The 11,439-nt window shown below is 47.9% G+C and overlaps 1 protein-coding gene across 1 annotated transcript; it reads right to left on the minus strand.

Annotated features, from left to right (window-relative positions):
- Positions 1 to 935: 935 nt before the first annotated feature.
- On the minus strand, positions 936 to 10,636 carry TRIM25 (tripartite motif containing 25). Its single transcript, XM_010407426.4, has 9 exons — positions 9,941 to 10,636; positions 8,784 to 8,879; positions 8,117 to 8,350; positions 7,473 to 7,629; positions 6,771 to 6,848; positions 6,321 to 6,386; positions 5,632 to 5,658; positions 5,210 to 5,299; positions 936 to 4,543 (listed from the first exon to the last, which is right to left on the minus strand). Exons 1-9 carry the CDS (start codon positions 10,550 to 10,552, stop codon positions 4,011 to 4,013), a joined length of 1,893 nt encoding a protein of 630 aa, XP_010405728.4. The 5' UTR covers positions 10,553 to 10,636; the 3' UTR covers positions 936 to 4,010.
- Between the last annotated feature and the right edge of the window lie 803 nt (positions 10,637 to 11,439).

The raw sequence follows: 11,439 nt of genomic DNA on the forward strand, positions 1-11,439 counted from the left end.
GATTAATAGACACTTTGTGCCAGGTGGGAACACCCACGTGCCTCTCTTGCAGGGGCCGGCTTGACACTGTCCCTTGCAACACTGAGGGTCTGTTGCATCATCTCTGGTGCAGGGTCTGGGGACCCCTTCGGGGGGGGCCCCTGTGCTGGGCCATGTCACCCCCCTCCTGCTGTGGATAAGCTTCCACTCCCCCCCCCTCCCCCCGGTGAGGACCCCGCAGCTGGGCTCTGCACAGTTGGAGGATGGGCAGTCACTGCACCTCTGACCAGAGGCTTTTCCAAGATACCCAAAGCCTCTCCTCCCTCCACCCCTTGGTGCGAGGTCTGTTCGAGCCTGGCAGCTGATAGCCCTGGGGCTGTGTCCTCATCTTGGAGGTGTTAAGCCTGTGCTCAGTGAATGTCCACAGCCCTGAGTTGTTACTTGATCTTATCTTCATCAGCGAGCAGTGTAAGGCCTCAGGGCCCCATTCTGGGGTATGGTAGTCGCCTCTGCAGCTTTTGGAATACAGCTTTAAAAGTCCTTCATGAAAATGCTCAAGTCATAAAATGTAATATTTCAGTCTCTGACACAGGCGTAACTTAGACTAGCAGATGCTGGATGTCACCTAAGGCTTTTTTAAGCAATCCACCGCTGTGTCTTTAATTGTCCATCTTCCTGCAGCTGATGACCATGGTTTTGTTTACTGGGAAAGATGATCTCATCCTCAGTGAGGATACAGCATTACTGATAATGGGTGTGTAACTCAAGGGGAAGGAGGCAGTTAAGGACCAGTCCAGATGACAGCACAGCCTCTGCAGCTCTGCTTGCCCCTTCCCCAGCTCTCCTATAACCCAGTGAGTGATGCACTAAAAGACCTGTTCTTTGTATTCTGTTGTGTCTTCACTTCTGTCTCCCTCACTGCTTCGACCCTGAGCACAGAACAAAACATTCAGAGATAGGGTTTACTGTGAGTATTTATTGAATTCAAACCATCACCACTCACCAGCCAGCTCCTGGAGTGGTTACAGGCACATGGACCAGATGGCACAAAATCCATGTGATGGCCCTGCCTGTGTCTGGCTGGCACAGCTACAACTAATAACACACCTTATACAGACTGAAGTACAGGGCTGATATATCAGTACAATCAACAGGCTTGTAACTACATAAGCATTTATTTTTCTAAATACACTGTTTTACTGATGTCTTTCATTGAAGAAAATATTAAATTTAAACATTCATTTATGTTCATTCAGCAACTGTTTCTTGATTTACTCTCACTTGTACATTAAAATGTAGGTCAATTCACATCCTCATGGCATTAACACGAGAATTAGTTCTTTTTCTAGGCTAAATTGCGTTCTTTGTAATACTAAAAGGAGAATTACAATTAAAATACATGCTTCTATATATGTCTTATGTCTTGTTTAAAATCAGTGCAGCTCTGACAGGTACTGCCTGAGTAAAACTGCTTCAGTTGTGTTGAAAAGGTTTTTAAATGATCATTTATCATGTTGTAACTAATATTTTTCCTAATGTTATATCACACTAATGTTTCAATATATTCAAGGTACCTGAAGCTAAACAAAACAAAATTTTTCAGAAGCCCAGAGATTGGTGCTAGCAATGCCAAGGTCACTATTTCAATCCCTACACGGGCCATTTGCTTAAGAGCTGGACTCAGTGATCCTTGTGAGTCCCTTCCAACTCACTCAATCACTCAATACTCTGTGATTCTGTGAATTCCAAATTAACAGAACTTCATTATATGATTTCTAGTCATTCATAGCACAAAAGAAAGCAAAACAGAGGATCAGGAGCCCAGCAGAAGGCTTGTTTCACTGCCTGGTAGTCCAGGGCACCTCATGTGTTCCACACGGTTGGTCCTACATCAGAGTCCCATGTCAAGAATCCCACTTTGTCCAACAAGGCAGAATAAAAGCTGCTCTTTACTTTGTTTGGGTGTCACTCCAGATTATGGCCACAGAAGCCCATAGACTCAGAGGACAGTACTGACACCTCTTTAAAGTCAAGAAGCAAGGAACAGAGGATGGGGACTTTCTCCACTGCACAGACTGCTGGAGCACGTTTTTGCCCACAACCAAGGGGACAGAGTACTCCTTCAGCACCCCGCTGAGTGGATCTGCAGCCCTGTGGCACAGCCAAGCAGCAAAAGGATTTCTCAGAGAGAACTGACCTTATCTTTCACTGCTGAAAAACTGGAACAGCAGAAAACCCAGTTTGTCATTCATTGTTGGCTCCCAGCAGGACACATCCTCCTTCTGCACCTTCTGAAGTGTTCTGCTCGGGTTGGGAGTTTTAGTGCTGACTGTGCTTTGGAAAGTGGAGACCCTTGAGAGAGTAGAACTGCTCCAAAGACAGCCATGGCACTTTTAGATCCACCATCAATTCCACATCCTATTCTGACCAAAAAATTGGAAGAAATCAGACTTGTGCTATCCTTGACAAAGTACTAAGGGTTTACAAACCAAGTAAAAATAGAGACACCAAGCCTGAATTCCTGAAAGCCTCTCTCCAAAGCACTTTGGCTCATGTAGTCACAGAGGTTCTTTTAAGCCTTCTAACAATTCCCTGCAAAAATGCCAGCAGTGGCTTTGTGTTCTATTTCACTAAGTCCTGTAAGGGGAGTTTTACAAATCCAAGTCCAGGAAGGTTCTCGTGTGAGCTTCCGATCGCCTACAAGAAATAAGAGCTTACACAGTAAGTCCAGAGGCACCAACAAGATACAGGCTCAATAACTATGAGATCCAAATACCTTGATTGCCTACAGATTGTTTTAAAGTTGTAAGTAAGAAGTACAGATTCCTCTGTACCTGGTGAGAACTTACGAAGACAGACAACGACCCTAAGAACACCAGGAGAATTAAAAATCCATCCCATGGGGAATGGATCTATATTCTCCTTTGTGCTAATTCCCTGTGTCAAAAGACTCACCCTGACTGTCCACAGGCTTCATGCACAGAGGAACCAGTATTTTCCAGGTACCTGCGCTCTGTCTTGAGACTCCTCAAATTGGGAGTCTCAAAAACATGCAAGAAATCCAGTTTCTACCACCTGAACAACAAAAGATACACCAGCAGAGAATACTTCACCTCATAGAGGAAAAGCTTTATGACAGGAGACTCTGCTTTAAGCTAAAGATAGACCAGCAGAGAATATCCCACCTCACAAAGAGGAAAAGCTTTATGACAGGAGATCCTGAGACCAAGAATGCACCCCCTGAACTCTTCAGCACAAAAAAAACCCCCAATACTGAAGAGCCTTCAGTGTGAAGATGTGAAGCATGTTCTAGATCAGACAATGACAGAATGCTACATCTCACAATCTTCATCACAGGATGCACACCACTGCTCTGCAGGATGTCTTCCTGACAACTCTCTGGTGTATTCCCAGTGTCTGGGCTGATGTAATTTGTTTCCTAGTAATTCTAACACCATTTCTTCCCCATCAATTCTAAAAGTCTCTGCAGTTCCATTCTGATGAGCTTTGTGATACTGGCTTTTATAACTCAGAGCCATAAGACCTGAACTTAGGGACTTCACCAGCTCTTTCTGTAGCATCTGGTAAGAGTCATACACTGAGAACACCTGTATGGACAACAGTATGAGCATGGGCAAAAAGGCAACTGTGAGACCTCCCCCAAAGCCTGAATTTGTCAAGGGGAAACAAGCCTGTTTCTTTCTCAAAGGGGTTATTGTTACCCATGGAACACATTAATTCTGTTGCTCCTTTACAGCAAACCGCAGAAGCCACAGGCGCCACTGAAGACATTTAACAAGGATTCGCATAATGACTTTGATTTTAGGGCAATCAAGATCTTTGCAAACCATTGTCATTTTTACTATCACCAGCATTTTGCTAAATCATTATCTAAGGGCTTTAGCAATTCAGACCAAAGAATTGGCAGGTTTCCAAAACTGCTTAAAAGAGATGATAATTTTTGTATCAAACAATCAATCTTTGAGACAGATTATCTGTGCTGTAAGTGAACTAAACTGAGATACAAGACCTTATGCTTTCATTTGACAGAGAGAGACAGCAGCATCACTGGAAAACAGCCAGAAGGCTGGGTACAAGGCTTCAGTGAACTGGGCTTTGAATTTATAGATCAAGTTATGCTTCTCCCCCACTGCCATGAAAATCACAAAGCCCCCGTCGCAGTGGAGTAGCACCCCAATCTTGGTAGCCTTTGTGATGGGCAAGCACTTTTCAGTGTCATTGTGCCAGGATGATATTTTGGAGTTGAGCCACTCGATGCACCAGGACTTGCTGTTCCTGCCCAGGCGGCTCTCGGGGCCCTGCCGCTCCATGCTGCCGTAGCAGATGCCGACGCCGCAGAAGCTGTTGTGCTGCAGCTCCACCTCCCAGTAGTGGATGCCTCTCTTGAAGCACTGGAAGCCCAGCACCTGGCGGTAATCGGTGAAGCGCTGAGGGTGGTACCTGTGACCTGCGGAGGTGTCTGAGATGGACATCTTGGTGTAGTTCTCAGACAGAACCACGGTGTTGTGAGCTGTGTTGTAATCCAGTGTGATGTTGGCAGCATCTGCAATGACATGAATCACCTGAAGGTACTGAAGAACAAAGCACTTTTATTTATCCTGTCCCACCTCAGCACTTTTTCCCATGTTTATCTGCCAGCTCTGCTCCCCTCCTCAGCGCAACCAGTTCTTAGGGCCACAGTAAAAGCTTCTGGGTTCAACTGCAGCTCTATGTTACACAGCAGGCAAATGGAGGGCAAGTTTTCTTCCTTCCTGCAGCCCCACAGGATCCCTTTATCACCCAAATACACCCTGGCAAAAGAAGGTGATTGCTGATCTGGCAGCAAAAGGTATGCCATGTTGTATAACACCTTAACAAGCCATCACGGGCTCACATAAAAGCCTGTATTTCATTTAAAAAGAATTACATGGTATTTCTAGGCTACTCTAATGCTGTCATTTTGGGGGAAACCAAAGTAATTATTTAAAAAACTTCATTTATCTTCATAAAGATACGTGAATGCTAAAGATGAATTTGATTCATCTGGCAAAAGAACCACTTAGAAAACTCCTGCCCCCATTTTCTCCAGAAATTTCCTTGATTTGTAACAACCTATTAAGCTAACGAAACCCCCCAGAAGTATTTTTCTCAGGTAACTACAGAGGACACATAATACCAGTGCAATAAGAGCAAAGTTCATCTTTAAGGAGTGTAATGTTGGGTGTCTTACACTGCAAGAGCTCCTCTCTGGGTTTCTTCAGGAAGCTGCTAATGAGCTCTTTAGAAGCAGCAGCTGTGGTGGTTGGTGTGGTGGTCGGTGCTGTGTCAACAGAAGAAAAGAGAGTTTGGCCAGTTGGGAAGAGACCTCACCCCATTACAGACACACTCAGGCTGGAGCTCATCTGGTTTAGCCTCCTGCTCCATGCAGGGTTAACTTCAATATTAGCTCAGGCTGTTCACTGTCATGTCAAGTTTTGAAAATCCCACTCTCTGGACAACTTCTCTCAGTGTTTGATTGCTCTCACAGTGGCCAGCAAGAGCCTTCTCAGAGCAAGAGAACTTTTGCTCAATACACCAACACTCATGACCATCTTATCATTTTAAGAGCAGTCAATGAAAACTAGAATAGGCATGATGAAAGTTTGGACTCACCAACTTTAGCAGCTTTCTTTTTCTCTTCTGGATGGGGGGAAAAGAAAAAAATAAACTGTGAGTTCTACTGCGAGGCAAAAGCCACTGGTAAGACTATGTCAGCTGTAACACCATCACCATGGCTCTTCTGAAACTGCAGCAGTAGAGAGCTGACAGTCCAGCAGGCTGAAGCCATGTACAAATACCCTCACACTGGAAAGCTGCACATCAAGCACAACCTTCCATTTGCTTCCTATTTCACAGCGTCATAAGCCTGGAAGGAGGTTGATCTCCCCTCCAGGAGCAGTGTGTTCAGGCACATGGAATGCTCCTGTTCCCCTGAGGAACACTGCCAATTCCTTTCCTTTTTACAACAGAGCTGTTAGTGCAGCAACAGGAGCTACAGCTCCTTTCCAGTCCCACTTCCCCAGCATACCCCCCTCACTGCTCCACACCCAGCACTCAGGCCACATGTCAAGAACTCTGTGGAAGTAACCGAAGTTTTTTCTTAACACTTGCATTTACTTCAAAAAGAAAACATGGAAGATCTTCCAAAGAGGCTACAGTGCCCATTAATTCTGGTATCTGGACAAAACAGCACTGAAAGGCCCCAGTATAACCTGCCACAACGACCATCACCCCAACCCCAGACTGGAGGCAGGATGTAGGCAGCAAAGTGTTTGAGTCACGCTCCTTTAATCACCACTTACTGGTATCTGTCTCCACCTGCGAAGTGGTTTGAGCCTGGGGAAGGGTTTTCTCTTGGTGGGTGTAGTCTGTGAGGAAGGAAGAAAAAAACCAGAACATGAACAGATCATAAGCAGAACTCAAGACACACAAATCCATCAAACAAGCCAAAAGGTGCATAGCACAAATTTTAAAACCTGCAAGAACCAGAGGGTGGGGAGGCTCTGCTTTGTTTTACAGCCCACACTGACACCACTACAGGCTGATGCACTCCTCTATCTGTGCAGTTCACCTTCCAGCTCACAAGGCATCCATCCCCAAATACCCCAAAGCACCCTCCCTTCCCTGTTCCCAGGTGCTCACTGCAGGTCATCACTTCATCACCACCACAGCAAACAGCTCTTGGGAAACTGCTTCAACTTATTTAATAGTAAAGCCATAGTTAGAAGAGGATGATGTTCTGTAGTACTTACGTGGTCCATAAGGCTTTTTTCCAACAGGGGTTTTGTTTGGATGAGCCACTGGAGGGGCCTTAATTTTCACAAGTTTGACTGAAATGGTGATAATTTACATTATGGTTTGTATGGCCAAGAACAGTCATGCATTAGTGAGGACATTTTTCCATCTCACTTTCAGTTATATGAACAGAACTGAAGTGATATTTGGCAGAGATGGGAACTGCATACCCATTCCACGGTCCAAAAGACAATTTGGCTTAACCCGGTAAGTAGAGCTTTGTTCCACAACACTTACTTACACAATCAGCACCTTTACAGCTGGGTAAGCAGACTCCTGCCCCTCTAAAGCCTTTCAAATCTCTCCTCAAATCCACATCTTAACCACATCCAACCCTGCTACATAGTACCACCATAAATTACTCAAAGGAAGAAAGGCTAAGCTGTGCCAGAAGGGTGTAGTATCATGATACTCATCAGCTTATCCAAATATAGATAACAGTGAAGAGACACTGGCACATTTTGTCTCCTAATTTAGCCCAGACTGTAATGTTTTTGCGTGGAAATGGAGCACTGCAGAGATTGGAAGACACAATTTATATTAACCAACTGTATTTGTTGCACTTTTTTCAAAAATTATATTTGGCTTGGCTTGGAAAGATCCCTCATTTCAGCTCAAAGCAAAAGTAGAAAATGCCAATTTCCCCAGTGAGACAATACCTTCTTCTTTTTTCTCCCTACTCTGAATCACTGAAATTTTCACTATTTCTTTAAGGTTAATGGCAGACTGGTAAGTGGAATGCATCACATTTTGGTCCATTTCAACTACAGGAACGAAAGCCTCTTTTGTTGATGTTCGTTGCAGTGCTGCTGCTCTCTGAAATGACAAATGAAAGACCACCTTGTGTATCACACAGAGAAAAATACCACCAAGTTACTTTAAATGGGGTGGAGTTTGTGCATTCATCTCAAATTCAAGGGAACAAAGGCTACAGTCAGACACAGCTCATGGCAAAATTCCAGTAGCAGCTAAGACGCCTTAATTCCCACTGGTACCTGAACCAATGAGGACACTCTACCAGCCAGGTCACAGCACAGAGCTGCCACACCTCATGGAGGTTACTCTTGCCCAGTAACCCCTCTGCTTGTGGCAGAGGCAGTGGCTGAACTGGGGGAGTTACCAGACACTGATTCTTTCACTGATATTTGTGTACTTATCAGTACATCTTTTGATAGAAGGTTCTTGCACACCACTGCATTACCATTTGACTGGAGGTCTCTGAAGAGCAGGATGACCACAGCAGATTTTTGTCATTTTGCATTCTAGAATGAAGAACTGGATTCACATTTAAATTACATATTACCTTCAAAAACAGAACGTCATCACTTTCAGTCAGTGCCATCTCAATCTGATCTTTGAGAGACTGAATTTCATTCTTCTTATTTCCCAGAACACTGTAAATATAATCAAACTTATTCCAAACTCTCTTTTCTTCCTCTGTAATTGCTTTCATGATCTCATTTTCTCTTTCTTCAATTACAGCTTTAATTTCTGTAAACTCATTTCTGACCAATTCCTTCTTTCTTGAAGCTGTCTCCTGGAGCAGAAAAGAGCAGATAGGCACTGGCTTCAAAAGAACAGTTTGTGACCAAAATACTCTCAGTGCTACTGCACGAAACCCTCTGAGGAACATATGGGGTTCTCTTCCTTGAACCAGGCAAGAGAAGAGCTGTGTATTTCTATGTGGTTTGGAAAGAAAACTCCTTCACTCACAAGGAATAGAGCCCATTCTCAGTGTCACCTTCACATGAGGGTATAAAACCTTGCACAGTGCCTGGTTTCCTCCCATCTCCCACAGAGCTGCCTGGCCTTGCCAAAACTCCTCTTTTCTGTTCCTGCCTAATAACTCTTCTCCTGCCAATGCAGCCTCAGTACTACAGCTGTTGTCACGAGGGTACAATCACCAACACCACGCAGTAGTCAGCAGGTGCCAGGCAACCTGAGAGCACTTTGTACAGTTACCCACTTACAGCAGATTGGTTCTGGTTTGTTTTCACTGTGCTCATTGCCCGGGCAGTTCTTTCACTCTGACTATGCAGCTCCACGAGTTTCTTCTTCAGCACCGACTGCAACAGGAGAGACCAGAAAGTATTTCAGAGAGGCAGTTATCATGTCTGCTCTCAGTTTTAAACACCCTTGTAAGCACTTAGTACTCTCAGCTTAAAATCTACCTTCTCTTGAACCTTAGAGCGTATAAAAGTACCGTCCTGCACACGTGTGGCTTGTGGCACCACACCCTCCCACACCCACCCCACCTCTCCCAAGAGCAAGATGCCACTGTTCACACTCTCTTGATAAAGGACCCGGTGCTTTCATCAGCACAGCAGTTCTCATGCTAAGAATAAATGTTACATTAGCTCTCAGGTTGGACTTTGGGCACAAAGTTGACGCTACTGTTCACCCCTCTCCTTTTGAGAATTTTCTCATTCAGATGTGATTTACCTGTTCCTGTAGTTCAAAACTCTGCTAAGCTCAATCAGAGATAAGTTCTGCAGCTAAGCTATGTACAAACTCACTGAACAGATGAGAATTTGGCCACCTAAACTTTTTCAGCATGCTTTACTCATCCACACTGATTTTCAGCTGAAAAATATAAAGGTCAGGTTTCCTTCCCTTCTACTCTGTGAACCTCCTTCTGGTTTTCATCTACGTACTAGAGATCTCCCTAGGATACCTTTATAATTCTTCTCTTTCTGAACATCTGCAGAGGAACGTCAGCCCCCCAAGCTGTGACAAGCCTGGCAGGAAGCAGAGCAGCAGAAACAGCCCAGAGTTCTGGGTGACGCCACAGAGTGTGGGAGGCCTCACCGCTGAGCCCAGCCCAGCCCAGCCCAGGAGCTGGCAATCAACTCCCTGACAGCTCCTTCCCAGACCCCTGCCCGTGAGCAACATCTTGGAGAGAGGAGGAAAACGCAATGAATGACTCTGAGCACATGATGGAGGGCAGATAACAGCTTGCCAGGGCCAGACATGAGATTTACAGTCGATGTCTTGCTCCGGCCTCCCCCCCGCACTCCATAGCGGCTTCCCAGGCACCGAGGGGGCCAAGGAGCGCTCCGGAGTGCCCTGGGAGGGTGTTCCAGCCCCGGGCGGCACTAGCCACCCCCGCCCAGTCCCGGCTGCTCACCTGGGCAGCGGCTTTTGCCTGTTCCAAAGGGCTGGTAGGGCACAGCTTGTGCCCGAGCAGGCAGAGGGAGCAGATGCAGACGCCGTGCTTGCTGCAGAAGAACTCGAAGAGCCTGTTGTGCTGGGGGCACTTGCGCTGCTGCAGGTCGCGCAGGGGCGGGCAGAGCTGGTGGTCGCGGAAGGCGGGGCTGTCGCGGTGCGGCCGCAGGTGCTCGGCGCAGAAGGACGCGGTGCAGGTCAGGCAGGTCTGCACGGCCGGCGCCTCCCGGCAGCTGTCGCAGGACACGGGGGGCTCCCCCGCCCAGCACCCTGCTGCCTCCCCCTCCTCCTGCCCCTCTTCCTCGCCCTTGGCCCCGGCGTGGCCCTGGAGCTGCTCCACCACCCGGCATAGCACCGTGTTCTTCTGCAACTGCGGGCGGCCCGCGAAGGTGGCCCGGCACTGCGGGCAGCTGAAGCCCCCCGAGAGCCCGGCCCAGGTGAGCTCCAGGCAGGAGGCGCAGAAGTTGTGCCCGCAGGGCACCGTCACGGGGGTGCTGAAGAGGCAGAGGCAGATGGAGCAGGTGAGCTCCTCCTCCAGCCCCGACAGGCCCGACTCCGACTCCAGCGCTGCCATCGCCCCGTCCGCAGCTGGCCCAAGACCCAAAACCAAAACTGGGCTCGGAGAAACGAAACTATGGCTGGGGCTTTCCGGAAAACTACGTGTCCCATCCCCGCCCCGACGGGAGGGGCGGCAGCCGGGGGACGGACCCTGAGGCGCCCGCCCATGTCGGGGGCCGGGCAGCCCCGGGATGCTGGGGGCTCTGCCCCGCGGAACGGTACCCCCGGGGCGCGGACGGGACCCCTGGGGGGGGACGCGACCCCCACGCGCGGAGCTGCGGGCGGGCCGGGCCGGGGGCTCCGAGCCGGGGGTCGGGGCAGCGTCACCCGGAGGTGCCCGGACGCCTCGGCGTTGGTTCTGAACCGCAGCGGGGCATTTGGGGATCGGTGCCCACCCGCACTGCCGGCCCCGCTCCCGGCCGGCTGCCGGCACAATGGTGTGAACCCCAAATCCCGCCGAGCACCGGCCCAGCTGCTCCGAGCTATGGGTAACCCGGCTGCTGGAGATCCTACGGACTCATAGAAACGGTTTGGGTTGGAAAGGACCTTAAATATAATCTGTTTACAACAGCTGATGGCAGTGCAATGTTTTTAAAGCACACAGGTTACTGCATTGTGAATGTGGAAACCGTCTCAACAGAAGATGCTTCCTCAAATTCCTTTTTCTCAGTCTAACTGTTCAATAATCACTGTTTCTAACAGGAACGTTGATGCTGAATAGGAACACGGCAAGTACTCCTGTCTTAACTAACCTGACCCCAAATTCTTCCAGTGGTCTCTTCCTCCTCCCTTTTTCTGCCTTGTCTGCTCAGGGCCCTCTGTACTTCCACCCACGCTGGGGTGAAATGGAGCAGCCTGGCACAAAGTCTGTGACCTCCCAATAATTTAAACAGAGCCTGATGG

This window comes from Corvus cornix, chromosome 18, assembly GCF_000738735.6.
Source record: "Corvus cornix cornix isolate S_Up_H32 chromosome 18, ASM73873v5, whole genome shotgun sequence".
NCBI lineage: Eukaryota > Metazoa > Chordata > Aves > Passeriformes > Corvidae > Corvus > Corvus cornix.